At 43.7% G+C, this 15,035-nt stretch overlaps 1 protein-coding gene across 1 annotated transcript; it reads right to left on the minus strand.

The window, feature by feature from the left end:
• Nucleotides 1–902: 902 nt before the first annotated feature.
• On the minus strand, nucleotides 903–11,244 carry LOC121876101. Its single transcript, XM_042381039.1, has 8 exons — nucleotides 11,125–11,244; nucleotides 9,834–9,895; nucleotides 9,237–9,295; nucleotides 7,236–7,378; nucleotides 6,042–6,228; nucleotides 5,577–5,628; nucleotides 4,096–4,303; nucleotides 903–3,125 (listed from the first exon to the last, which is right to left on the minus strand). The coding sequence occupies exons 1-8, from the start codon at nucleotides 11,242–11,244 to the stop codon at nucleotides 903–905; spliced, it is 3,054 nt and encodes a 1,017-aa protein (XP_042236973.1).
• Nucleotides 11,245–15,035: the final 3,791 nt, after the last annotated feature.

Genomic DNA, 15,035 nt, shown 5'->3' on the forward strand with positions numbered 1-15,035 from the left:
GGGCAAAAATTTTGCCATGTTATATTTTATTTTTCTTACCAATTGCAGCCATACTGTGTGCTGTTGTAATCCTTATTGGTTGTAAAGGCCTGGGACTTAGGGATAGAAATCCCTAACAGACTAATCAGGTTCTTAATTAAGGAAAGTCAAGGACCATGGTTTTCTGAGGAATAACAAACAACCGTTTGAGATTGACATCTCTTTACTATAAAAAATATAACAAAACTCTGACACCACTCAACAAACATCAAATAACAATTACGGGAGTCAAACAATTAAGTCAAGTCAACAGTTAATGGAGTCAAACAATTAATGGAAGCAAACAATAAAAGGGAGCAAACAATTAATGGGAGTCAACAACTGATAGAATCAAACAATGAACAGATACTTCCTACAGCAGTGGCCCTGGGGGAAGGTTCTCGAACACGGTGATCCACACTCGGGGTAGGGAAGCGTCCATTCAACTCCACACTCGAGCAACGTCTTAAAATGGCAGGAGAACACCGGGGCACAGACGGAATGAGATGAACTGACGGTCGTGGTATGCGGTAGTGATAGATGACCAGAGAATTAACAGTTGATAGGTGAAGGTCTGGGAACACAGCCCACGAGTCCAGGACCTATGATGAGATCACAGCCAGAATTTGACGGACAGCAGGGTAGCTAGAGAGTGACTGTATGGCGGCTGGGTTGATTCTCCCAGTGACCCAGATAGTCGCTGCCGTTCTCACCTCTGTCCAACCGCCCCAAGTGTTGTCCGCACCAGCAAACGAGCGAGTTAGCAACGGTAACCAGCAGGAAGATCGTTTCCGCCCTTACACAGCTCCCCCAACAAAAATCTACTGTAAGGTAGATTAAAACCTAAGATTTGTACACAGAGCATAATCATCTCACAACAAATGCTATACAGTGGATCTGCTCAAAAGGTCTGCCCCAAGGTTGTCTTTTCCGGCGACGTGGACCACACGAAACCTATAACCCTGCAGACTTAGAGCCCACCGTAACAATCTGTCATTTGCCCCCTTGAATGTATTTAAATACAACAAGGGTTTGTGGTCTACCTCTAGGATAAATTCTTTTCCTCTCAGGTAATAATCAAATTTCAAAACCCCAAACACAATGGCTAGACACTCACGTTCAATGGTGGAGTACCTCCTCTCCCTGTCTAGTAACTTCCTACTGGCATAGGCCACTGGGTGAGGACGTGCCTGAACATATTGGAGGAGGACGGCTCCTAGGCCATGACTGGAGGCGTTCGTCCTAAGAACGAAGGTCAAGTGTTGATCAGGCAGTTTGAGGATAGGCTGCGTGGATAGCGAATTCTTGAGACGATTAAATCCGGCCAGCAGGTCGTCGTTCCAGACAAGAGGCTCCCGGTGGCCTTTCCTTAGCAGGTCAGATAAGGGTCCGGTATACTCAGATGCCTGGTGAATGAAAGATTTATAAAAAGAGATCATACCGAGAAAACTACGGAGGAGTTTCTTAGTAGTAGGAGGACACACCTCACAAAGGGCTTGTATTTTCTCAGGTTGGGGACGAAGGTGCCGACCATCTAGCACGAATCCAAGATAATGAATAGACTCAAATCCAAACCGGCATTTAGATGGCTTTATCGTCAAAGCATGTTCCCTTAACCTCTCCAGGACAGCTTTAACGTCGCCAAGATGTTCTTGCCAATCTGAGGAATATATGAAAATGTTGTCAAAATAAAAAGAAACTCTAGGCAAACCGGCAAGGACGAGGCGCATCAGCCTGATGTACGTGGCATAGGCAGTCACCAGCCCAAATGGAAGTCGGCAGAATTCCATCAATCCTCTACGAGTAGGAAATGCAGTTAGTGGTTTTGCGCGTTCAGTTAAGGGTACCTGGTAGTAAGCTTTACATAGATCCAACTCCGAGAAGTACTTCGCCCCTGAGAACTTATGCAAGTCTTCCTCCATAGAACAGGCGGGCTCGGCATGAAAGACAGTTACCGCATTTAACACCCTGTAGTCAATGGCCATCCTAAAAGTACCATCCTGCTTACGCACCATAACCACGGGAGAGCAGTGAGGGGACGACGACAATTGGATGATTCCCTGCTCAAGTAGACGGTCGACCTCTTCAAAATAACTCTGGAGATGAATAGGGACAGGATAAACTTTGGCCTGCACACGCTGAGTGGTTGTAAGGAGGATGTCATGGTGTACAGTGGACGTGCATCCCGGGACGTTTGAGAATACATCCTCAAAGTTAGTAATCAGGTCCTCAATGTCAGCACGTTGGTTCCTCTCCAATCCAGGTTTAAGTGCGGGCCCATTGTCAGTCGAAGGGGATTCTACTATACCATCTGGTGTTATCGGTAGCTGGCAACTGAGATCATCTGAGTCTGGTGCCGGAATTACTCCCGACCCCTCGCAGGGTAGTGCCTCGACTGACTCTAGCTTAGAATCGCTATCTAGGACATGAGCAAAGTTAAGGTGGGCCCTGCGATGATATTTCTTAAATAAATTAGCATGATATAACTTAGGCCCCTTAGGTTCGTCAATGACGTAATTTACCCTACTCCGCTTCTCTAGGACTTTGTAAGGCCCATTCCAGGAAACAAGCAACTTGCTCTTCTTATCAGGCAGGAGCACTAACACTTCATCCCCCGGAATAAATTTAAGATCTTGTGATTTGACGTCGAAATAGGCCTTATATTTGGTGTTACTAATGTCAGCATTCTGCGCGGCGATCTTGGCACACTGTGAAAGTTTGTCCCGTAATTCAATGACATACTGGTAGTGAGTCCGCTCGTCGTCTTCTATACTTGTGTCCGCCCACAGATCCCTTAACACCGAGAGCGGGCCTCTCACGGCTCGGCCGTATAATAATTCGAACGCCGAGAACCCGGTCCGGTCACTAGGAATTTCTCTCAGAGCAAATAAAGTGGGGACAAGATACCGGTGCCACTCCCTGGGTTTGTCGGCGCACAATTTCCGCAGCGACGCTTTCAGGGGCCCATGCATTCTCTCAATTCGTCCATTACCACTAGGGTGAAAAGGGGTGGTAAATAAAGGCTTAACTCCTAGCAACTTGTGAAGCTCCGCCATCAACTGAGAGGTAAACTGAGTCCCCCTATCCGACAATTTCCCGTGGTATGCCTACGCGAGAGAAGATCACAAGCAATGCTTCGGCCACAGAAATAGAATCAATTTCCTTCAAGGGCAAGGCTTCTGGAAACCCGGTGGCAAAATCAATTAAAGCGAGTACATACCTGTGCCCCGCAGAGGAAGGGGGTGAGAGCGGTCCAACCAAATCTATGGCTACCCGAGAAAATGGTTCAGTAATGATGGGTAAGGGTTTAAGAGGAAAAAGACGGACTCTACCTTTGGTGGACATACGCTGACACCGATCACAACTCCTACAAAAGGCTCTAATATCCGCTCCTATTCCTGGCCAGTAAAATTGATCAGAAATCTTCATATATGTCTTTCTATGAGAGAAGTGCCCTGCTAGGGGGCTCTCGTGAGCTACAGAGAGAATGATGTTACGATAATCAGCCGGAACAACAAGGAAAAACTGACCTACTTTGGCTGGTTGCTTGGATGACACACACGATCGAAGTAACAGACCGTTAACACGAGCGAACTTGAATACAGACCCATCTCCAGCCTGATCCTCCTCCCCGGAAGTTACCTTCTCCCTTACCCGCTTCAGAGTGGTACACGAGTCTTGAAGCTTGGCAAACTCCTTGGGAGTCACAGTAAGCGGCTGCAATTTCGGCAGAACCAGGGGATGCAGGCGCTTCGCCGACCGTGTCTCCACAGCTAGGATCTTTGCTGGAGAGGAGGTGGCATGCGAGGGTGGCGAGGCGACGTCAGCAGGTGGGGAGTCGACGTCGGCAGGCGGCGAAGAGACTGGCGCTGAGGAGACTGGTGATGGTGGTGAGGAGAGTTTTAAAGGTTCCGGGTCGTTAGGGTCACGAACACCGGGAACATTACCAATGAGAACACTAGCAAATTTAATGGGAGCTCTTGCCACATTAGACCAACCAGTAAAATAGGGGCAACGCAGGTAGCACCTAACAACAGGGAACTGGTCAACACGACCCAAATAATCGGTGACACTAACCTTCGAGCAGCTGGAGAGATCAGCATCAGGCAGGGCATCCTCAGAGACAACAAAACATGAGCAACCGGTGTCCCTGATGATCGTAGATGCCCATGACCCATTTATAGTTCCGCTGACACAATAGCTGGGACAGCTCCGGTCTTCGAAACAGAACCCGACCTCGAAGCTGGGCGGATGAATGTCCGTAGACTTGAAGGCGTGTGGATTCCTGGGACAGCGAGAACGAATGTGTCCTATTTCTCCGCAGTTGTGGCACCGCACGGCTGGTGAACTTTTCCTCTCTACTCCTGGGGAAGGTTCCTTGGAGGTCGGAGGCTTCCAGTTCTTGACCACAGGAGGGGAAGACTTGGGGTAGGTGTTGCGAGCGGACGCCCAGTTGTCGGCAAGATGTACAGCTTCTCCAAGCGTCGCTGGCTGGTGGTGTTTGATGAAAACTCTCAAGTCTGGAGATAAAGAAGACAAAAACTGATCTAATATCATGAAGTTAGAGAGAGACTCAAAGGTTTCTTCAACCTCTGATGCCTCCAGTCATTGTTGAAACAAACGTCCCAGGTGAATCGAAAACTGCTGGTACGTTTCTCCTGCTCTAATCTTCGTTCTGCGGAAATCAACACGATAATCGTCAAAAGTCTTGTTAAATCCTCGCAAGAGAGCTTGCTTCAACAAGAAGTAATCTCGGGTGATGTCGGCAGACAGGGACGTGTAAATTTCTACCGGCTTACCACTCAATAGGCTACCCAACCTTACAGCGTAGCTATCTGGGTCTACACGAAGTAGCTCAGCTACCCGTTCAAACCTAACAGGGTAGGAGGCGATGTCTTCTCCTTCACGGTACACAGGCAAGCTGGGTTTTACCACATTGTCTTGTATATGGCCAGAGGATTCTGGTCTACTTGAAGCATTAATCCTAACCAGTTCTAGGTCCTTTTCTGCCTGCAACTAATCTAATTCGAACTCTCTTTCTCTCTGACGTTCCTCCATCTCTCTCCCTTTCTGAAGTGCCTCCATCTCTCTCCCTTTTTGAAGTGCTCTCTCTTTTTCTGAAGTTCCTCTCTCGCTTTCTGACGTTCCTCTCTCTCTCGGCATTCTGTTGGTTGGCCACGTACTGACCAACCTCAGTACCTGTCAGACCCAGGGCCACCGCTTGACCTTTCAACTCCTCAAATTTATACATAATGATCCGAAATGCCAAGAGCAAAAAGAAAAATACAAAACTTACCCCGCAAATAGCCAAAGGTAACTTACCTAATGGCTCAATCAGACCAATAAAATATTTGATCCGACTGGAGGGAACGTTGTTCCCACCCAGCCCAGCTGAATCTCTCTCAGGGTAAAAAACCGCACCAGGTGAAACAACAACAAAAATGCTATGACAGCATCCACAGTGCACCTCAACCAACACTAATTAACTTCCCCAAGTACAAAGGAGAGCAACAAAATTAGCACACAGAAGGAAGGGATAACCACTGAACAACACGTACTTCTGGGCCACAGAGAGCAAGGTGGCGCGCACACGGCGACTTACAACAAACACTGGAACGAATGTTAGCCCTCAGAAACCAAAGGTCAGAGACAATCCTGGCAAGGTCTCCACTTGTAAAGGCCTGGGACTTAGGGATATTAATCCCTTACCAGACTAATCAAGATCTTAATCAAGGAAAGTCAAGGACCATGGTTTTCTGAGAAATAACAAACAACGGTTTGAGATTGACATCTCTTTACTATAAAAAATATAACACAAAACTCTGACACCACTCAACGAACATCAAGTAACAATTACGGGAGTCAAACAATTAAGGCAGTCAACAGTTAATGGAGTTAAACAATTAATGGAAGCAAACAATTAAAGGGAGCAAACAATTAATGGGAGTCGGCAATTAATAGAATCAAACAATTAATGGGAGTCAACAACTGATAGAATTAAACAATAAACATATATTTCCTACGGCAGTGGCCCTGGGGGATGATGGTCCATACAGGCTTCCTCACTCGAACGACAGAGGCAGATGTCTTGATACAGGAGACGAAACACCGGGGCACAGACCGTGGAGAGGAACAGCGGTAGTGGTTGATGTCCAGAGAACTGACAGTCGACAGGCGAAGGTCTGGGAAAACAACCCACGAGTCTAGGACCTATGATGAGATCACAGCCAGAATTTGACGAACAGCCGGGTAGCTAGATAGTGACTGTATGGCGGCTGGGGTGAATCTGCCTGTGACACAGGTAGCCGCTGCCGTTCTTACCTCTGTCCACCCCCCCCCCAAGTCTTGGTCGCACCAGCAAACGAGAGAGTTAGCAGCGGTAACGAGCAGGAAGATCGTTTCCGCTCTTACAATTACACTATAAGTGTGTCAAATGAGGAATGACTGATCCACATGTAATTTAAGATTTTTGAAATAGGTAGTTAAATTAAACAAAATTTTTCATATAGTTACGCGAATGATGGGGTTTGGTGGAAGCATCGTGGTCTGGCACACACACACAAGTGCTGTAAACGTTGTGTGGACACACTGGGTGGTTTGGAAGTGTTTATTTCCATTCATACTTTCGTAACTACAACCTATGGTAATTTTTCTTCTTGTTCATATATAATGAAGATAATGCAGAGTATAAAATGCCATATACAATATTTATACATAATGTCATCTATACAGCCTTACTATGACTGTGTGTGTTCGTGCGTGTGTTGCCTCGTGATAGTTAGAGTGGGCCCCCAGTCCAGAAAGGACACTGTACTAACCTCCTGCACCGTCCCAGGTGGGCTAGAGAATATGGTTTCCGAGTGTACCTTCGGCAATAAGGCCCGTTCCTCGCAGAGAAGGTCTCCCTAAACCTACACCACCGGCTAATTTGGAAGAGCTTTCAACTTCGAATGAAGAAATTGAGGAAGAAATTCCAGAATCACCCCATGATCCTCCTTTCATTGACCAGACTTCCAATGAATCACATCTTATAGAACAACGTGAACTTAATAATCTTGTACGTGATCTCCCTCTGTCAAAACAGCAGCCCGAACTCTTAGCATCAAGACAGAAGGAATGGAACTTTCTATAGAAACAGACAAGAATTTCTGTTTTTAGGAAAATAAATATTACTTATCTTCCTTCTACAGTATGCAGGATTCCCTCTGTGTGTATACTGATGTAGATGGACTGCTGTCAGAGTTGGGAGAAAAACATGACCCAAAGGAATGGCGGCTTTTCATAGATTCCTCCAAGTTTAGTTTGAAAGCAGCATTGTTGCATAATTTGAACCAGAAGCCCTCAGTTCCAGTAGCACATTCTGTAGGTTTGAAGGAAACGTATGATAGTATGGAGAAAATAATGACCGCTATTAAATACAAGGAGTATAGATGGCAGATCTGCAGCGATTTGAAGGTTATAGCCCTTCTACTCGGCCTTCAAGGAGGGTTCACGAAATATTGCTGTTTTCTGTGTTATGGGACAGCAGAGCAACAGAAAAACACTACAAAACAAAGGAATGGCCAAAGAGAGAAGAGTTTGTTCCAGGAAAAAGCAACGTTGTATATACTCCCTTGGTAAACCCAAACAATGTACTTCTACCTCCTTTACACATGAAGCTGGGACTAATGAAGAATTTTGTGAAGGCTATGGACAAACAAGGTGATAGGTTCATGTACTTGAGGGGAAAATAACCCACAGCTCAGTGACGCTGAAGTCAAAGAAGGTATCTTTGTTGGCCCACAGATTAGAAAGTTACTTCACGATGACGACTTTAAAAACAAACTGACTGAAAATGAGGTAGCTGCATGGAAATCCTTCACATCTGTAGTCAAGGGGTTTCTTGGAAACAAGAAACTATTGCCAACTTGTAGAGGAACTCGTAAGAACTACAAAAACTTGGGATGCAGGATGTCTTTGAAAGTCCACCTCCTACACTTGCACTTGGACTTTTTTCCTGAGAATCTGGAGACGGTTTGTGATGAACAGGGAGAGCGATTTCATCAGGACATTAGACGTATGGAGGAAAGGTACCAGGGTAGATGGGATCCTGCCATGATGGGGACTATTGCTGGTTTTTACAATCGCAGGACAATACAACACATAAAAGTATGAAATAAAATAACAAATGCCCATACAGTGGCTAATTTAATACTTTTTGTGTCTTCTTATGATTGTTTTCATTCTTTATTGAATTTTAGTGTGATGACGTGGACAAAAAAAACAGGAATAAAAGGAAAAATATTATTTTTCAGTTTTTGTATTTGTAAGATTTATTTTCTTGTATAACAAATAAACTGTACGTGCCAGAGAATTTTTATTGCCAGATTTGAAATCAGCACCTCAAAATTAACAAAAGGAAGCTACTCTGAACCATGTTACGGATTTATATATTTTTTTATTTATTGCCTAGTATAATAGGCCCGGACTTCCCCACGTTCTACAGTAGGAACTCAGCCACTACTCCAGACATAGCAATAACAAACGTCAGATGCTTCCACAACTACCTCTTTGAACAAGGTCCTGTAACCTCCAGCGACCTATGATCATGACCATCCCCACAACACCAATAACTATACCAGCTCCACCACAGAGGATCGCCAAGCACACCAACTGGGAACTATTCAACGAAAAAGCTACAGCCAAACTTGAGGCCCAAGACATGACAATCCTGCAGACCATAGACAACCAGCCGTTGAACAAAACAAAAGAAGAAATCAACACATGGTGTGAAGCCATTGGAACAACCTACCAGGAGGCCACGCCTCTCAAACGCAACAGAACTCTCCCACACCCACGACAGACTCCAGAACTCATCGCCCTCACAAACCAATTCCAACTGCTACAACAGAAAGCCGAGACCCATGGTTGGAAAATCGTAAGCTACATTGTATACAGAAGAATTCGGGAGGAAATAAAAACAAGATCTCTGGAACTAAGCAACCTCATTTGGGCCGAAATAGTTTAACAACTCTCACATACATACAATGACCCCGGAGGGTTCTGGTGTCGAGTTAAGAGACTGAAGGGCTCCAGCCGCAATGAGTCACCATGTACAGTATAACTGACCACACTGGAAGTAAAATATATGACGATCAAGACAAAGAACCCATATTCAGGGACATATGGAGGAACATCTTCCGAATCACAAATGAGGAGTACAGGGGATTTGATGGTACCCAAGAAGAGCTCGTCCTTGATGAACTCCGGGGTCAGACGCACCGCACTCAGCCTTCTCCTGAAATCATATGGGAGGATCTGAGAGTGGACAGCCCACTGTCCAAACCAATCACCTCGGAAGAACTCAACACAGCCATCTCCAATACCAAAAATAAAGCCCCTAGCTATTCAGGCATCACCAAGGAGATCCTCAGCCACATAAACAACTCGGCCATGGAGAGACTGAGAACCACAATGAACGCTTGCCTGGCCTCGGGTTACTTCCCAAGCCACTATTACCCTAACACCAAAACAAGGAAAGAACCCCGCCGTCCTACTAAACTACAGACCGATCTCCCTCCTCGAAGTACCTGGAAAAACCCTAGAAAAAATCATCAATAACCGTCTGAGATATCACCTGGAAAAAACCAACAGAGTCAACTGCAGACAATTCAGGTTCAAGAATGGGAAGTCCACCACAACAGCGATAGTCCTGGTATGTGAAAACATAGCCAGAGCCGCGGCGAGTGGTATACAATGTAATCTAACTCTCCGGGATGTAGCGAAGGCATTTTACAAAGACTTGCATGACGGTCTAAAATATAAGTTCCTCCAACTTGGACTTCCCGCCAACATTGAAAAGCCACTGTGCAATTTTCTTGACCGCAGAAATGCGAGACTGAGGGTAGGACAACACAAAGGAGAGACCTTTCCACTCATGAGCGGAGTCCCTCAGGGCAGCGTCCTCTCTCCCACCCTATATATTATCTACACAAGTGACACCCCGCCTCTCACTAGAATAGGTAACAAAGATATTATGTATGCAGATGAAATCACTCAAATAACAACATATCAAGGAAAATCGCAAGCGTTACAGGTCGACAACACCAAGCGGAAATTAGAAATGATAAATAATTACGAAAAGCAATGGAAAAACAAACCAGTCTCCCGAAATTCACAGTGATACCCTCATGCAGAAGGAAAACCCATCTATTAGTAACCAATAATGCCCAAATAGAATACAAAAGCAGAGGCACCCTCCTGGGCCTGCATATATCTACGACAGGTTACTCCCATCATGTCCACACCGGGAAGGAAAAGGCAAGAAGAGAGCTGAGATTACTATACCGCTTTAAAGGGCTTCCTGAGAAAATAAAACTCCGCCTGGTGACACCATTTATCATCCCGGTATTAACTTACCCAGCAATACCTCTTCATACTATGAGCACCACTAAAATATTAAAATTACAGGTGGTCCAAAATGAAGCCCTAAAATTCGTCACAGGTGAAAGATACCCCTTCACCAGAACCACAGCCGAGATATATAGAGACCTGAGAATAAAACCCATCAACCAGCAGCTGCACACCCTGGCCAGCAGAGTCTAGCAAAAGATAGAACGATCAGAGCAAGAACTCCTTCAAAGACTCCCACCAGATAACTACAACAACCATACATGGTTCCCCAAAAGTTACCAAATCTCTAAAGGTCCATTACCACCTCCGATCTATACGGCCAGGCGATAGACAACCTCCCTAGACCAGCATCCGCCAGTAGGGTCGGCGGAATATGAAATAAGGCCCTCAAGGCACCCATATGTGATAGGGTAGGATGTCTAGTGCCTGTATCGACATACAATAACTAACCCATGACACAACCCTAACACACCATTAGCTTAGCTAGGCGGTCAGCCCGCCTTGTCGTACCTCCACCTAAATTTTTCCAATTTCCGAAGTAAAACTTCCTTCCCCCACCTCTAATCTTCATTCACCCCTCCTTTCTCTACAAAAAAAAGGCCCCCATCCTGGCTATCACCTATTGGGTTCCCCTCCTCCCCCCCTGCCTGCCAACACGGGTACTACACGTCTACCCTCACTATTATAACTCTCTTTGACCTTCCTTTTTCACACCTCAGTGGCCCTGACTTTTTGCTGTTCCTTAATCAGTACCAATATTCCGACACAGATGATGTACTGGACCGTATGTGTTACGCCCCATTCACCCATGGTGTCGTCACAATACTCCGTCATATTGACTCTGATGCCTTTCTACAAAACTCACTGGGTTACAACAACCCCAATTGAAACTATTACTTTCCTGACTCTCCCGAGCTTCGCACTATTTTTATACTATCTCATTCGTCTCCTTAATTAGCCATAACATCAGCAGTATTCCCCTTCACTTAGACCCATTTAGATCAGTGTAAATCTTCTACTGCCAACATATTTGATGTACTTGGGTTCTGTGACACCAGACTCACTAACGATGCTGAACATTTGTATAACATCCCTATTACAGTATACTAGACACTGTGTCAGTTCTGTACAAGTATATTGATATTAAGTATAACACTTCCGTAAGACATGATTTAAAGGTTTAGGAAGAGTTTATGGAGAGTGTTTTCACTGAATTAGGTAACGACACACAAATTATCTTAGTTGGAATAAACTTCAGAAGACCCCACACCAATGTAAGCAACTTTCTTGATAAATTATTAGACCTTATCTCTATCATAAATTCAGAGAGGAAACTTTGATACGTTACATGAGATTTCAACCTTGATCTACTAAAATAAGAGACGGACACCTCAATAATGGACCTTCTTGCTACCTGTCATTCTAAGTTCTTCTTCAACACAATAACCAAACATACTAGAGTAACTGCCACCTCTGCCACTGTGATAGATCATATTTGGACTAACAACACTCCTAACAATCTTGCAAGTGGAATTATTTATAACAATATCTCAGATCACTTCCCCAATTTTTGCTATGTATAAAACAGTCACAAGATCTGAAAGGTCTAGCAAAGTCACAATAAAATACAGAGACTACTGCACCGACAACATGTTCCTGTTCGAAAACAACTTAATGAATGCTAAGTGGGTCTTGTCTATGCCTACGACAACCCTAACGTGATCTGCTGCAACTTCTCTTGTATCTTCAATGCTTGCTTTGATAAATGCTTCCAGCTCAAAACTAAGTTCGTAAAAAACTGTATCTATCTCCAAACCCTATATTACAAATGAAATCAAGGCAATGATAAACGAAAAACACAAACTTCAAAGAAAATTTGTAAAAAGACACATAACTTTCGGTGATGCTTACCGAAGTATCAGAAATAGAGTTACTCAAGCAGTTAGAAATGCCAGACGTAGCTATTGTACACATACGCTCCAGTCAACATCGGGAAACAGTAAGAAAACCGGGAATATCAATTCTATTCAGGAGAGGAACACTCAACCCCCCCCCCCCAGCTTTTATGATAAATGATACAGTTGTAACGGAACCCTCCCTCAATGCCAAACACTTCAGTGATTTTATAATCAATGTTGGCAAAAATCGTGCAGAGAGCATCTATGATTACCATTAGAAATTTAGATCCTGCAAAACAATCAGCAAAATGAGCTGTTCTTATTCCCTCTCGCGGCAGATGAATAATTATTGACCATCATAAAAATGTCCAAAGATGTAGCAGCAGACGACGACAATATAGCAATGAGCTTTCTCAAGAAAGTAGCCAACTTATTACTATCTGTTGCTACATGTGTCTATGTATTTATATAATATTAAGATGTGTGCTGTATATTCATTTTGTATCAGTCACCGTTGGAAGAGCACTTTTCTATGAACCAAACATAATTTGTTTATTTTTTGCATTGGATGTGAATTGTTTTGATTCTATGTAATTCATAATCTTTTGTAACCACATAATATTATATGTTTACATGAAGAATTTTTGAGTTAATATTCATTTATGAAAGATGCACTGTTGTCGTCTTTCTAGAAGTTCTCTCCCTCCAGACAGACACAGGGTGCAAACTTGAAACCAGGGATGTGACTATATCTTATTTCAATCGTCGTGTATCTCAGCTTTTGGTATTAATTTGTTCACCAGTATTAAAGGTGAATGTTGGGTGATATTTTGTGGACGGAGGGAGAGCCATATTATGGAATTAGGGCAGATAAGCTATTAAATTAGTTGGGTCACAGAACCATGCAGCATTATTGTCTATACTCTTCTTTATTGTAAATATATTAAATGTTATTTGTAATTAAGCTACTTCGAACCCTGATTACACGATTTAAGGAATAGTTTCCTTGGATGCATGGTATGAAAATGTCATAGTCAACTGTCAGCTGGAAGTAGCAAAAGTTTGTCGACATGATTCTTGTCTGTTAACCAAAGCTGTTATTTCGGAACGTGAGTCTGATTAATGGGCCTAGGGATTGAAGTACTGTTGGAAGATGAGGATTATACAGTAGTGGCCATGACACTGTTCTCTTACACATTTGTAACTCCTCCTTCACTAGTGGTGTCTTTCCGGATAAACTGAAAATTGCTAAAGTTCGCCCAGCATATAAAAACTCTGGGGACAAAGGTCTCTTCAAGAATTACCGCCCCATATCAGTCCTCCCAGCCTTAAGTAAGATACTGGAGAAGCTAGCATGTAGTAGACTTAATTTCTTCTGCTGTGTCAATAACATCCTCACAGACTCTCAGTTTGGATTTAGAGCTCGAAGGTCAACTGAGAGCGCTCTGCTATCCTTTACTAAGGACATCTTAAGCTCCTTTGATGGCAGTCAATTCAGTCGGAATATTCCTGGACCTCTCTAAAGCCTTTGATACTGCCGACCATAACATCCCCCTGTCAAAGCCTGAACATAACGGCGTTAGGGGCTTAATCCACTATTGGTTTACCTCATATATGTCTAACTGGTAGAAGTATGTCTGCTATTATAACCAGCAATCTGACTCCTCACCAATTTTGTATGGCGTCCCTTAAAGCTCCATTCTCAGTACCGTACTCTTCTTGTTGTATAAACGATATAATCCACGCCAGCACACTCGTCAAATGCAATTTATCTCCAGACGATAGTAATCCCCATGCCAGCAACTCAGATCTCCATTCCTTGATGAGAACTATGGACACTGAATTGAGTAAAGACAGGACTTGGGTAATACGCAATAAACTGACTTTAAACCCAGAAAAAACCCACTACACAATCTTTCACAGAAGGAAAAACTTACCCCCAGATTTGGACCCATTGTGCTTTGGTAATACAGTCCTCAAAAGTGACTACAATACTGAATTCCTTGGGGTTATTATTGATGAGAAACTAAGCTGGAGAAACCACATACAAGCCGTTCTCAGTAAAGTCAATAAACAGTGCGGTATCCTGTATCACACTCGTCAGTCACTCACTCTTGCAGCAATGAAAGAAATCTATTCTAATCTTGTTTACCAACACTTGATACACTGTCACACACTATGGGGGGCTGGCTCTACAAAAACACAACACCTGATTACTGCGCAAACGAGAGTTGTGCGGACAATGACCTACTTGAAAAAAAAAATGACCACACTAACGAACAATTTGCTATAATGACAATTTTATAATTCGAGGATATTAACACCTACTGCTGTGCCCTATTTCTTTTTTACAAATTAGTCTATCACTTGATTGACAATAATAGTTTCCATTTCCGGAATAATCAGACATACAACTTCAGACACCCAGAGCTACGAAGACCACCCCCCCATGCGTTCCTCTGAGTCCCAGACCTCCAAAAAATATCTCGATGTGAAGGTGTAGAACAACTTACCCCCACCCATCCGAGCAAAGACTACGCCCACTTCCTTTAACTCATAGCTTAAAAAATATCTATTGTCTAAGTATTAATATTTTTGTAATATCTACTTTTTTCCTACTTTTATTGTGCCAACAAAACTATTATATCAGAAATTGTCATGTAGGTAGATACAAATTACCACTGCAATAATTATATTTGCCACGAAGACATGATACTGATAGCGTCT

This window comes from Homarus americanus, unplaced genomic scaffold (assembly GCF_018991925.1).
Source record: "Homarus americanus isolate GMGI-L3 unplaced genomic scaffold, GMGI_Hamer_2.0 scaffold34921, whole genome shotgun sequence".
In the NCBI taxonomy this organism is placed as follows: domain Eukaryota; kingdom Metazoa; phylum Arthropoda; class Malacostraca; order Decapoda; family Nephropidae; genus Homarus; species Homarus americanus.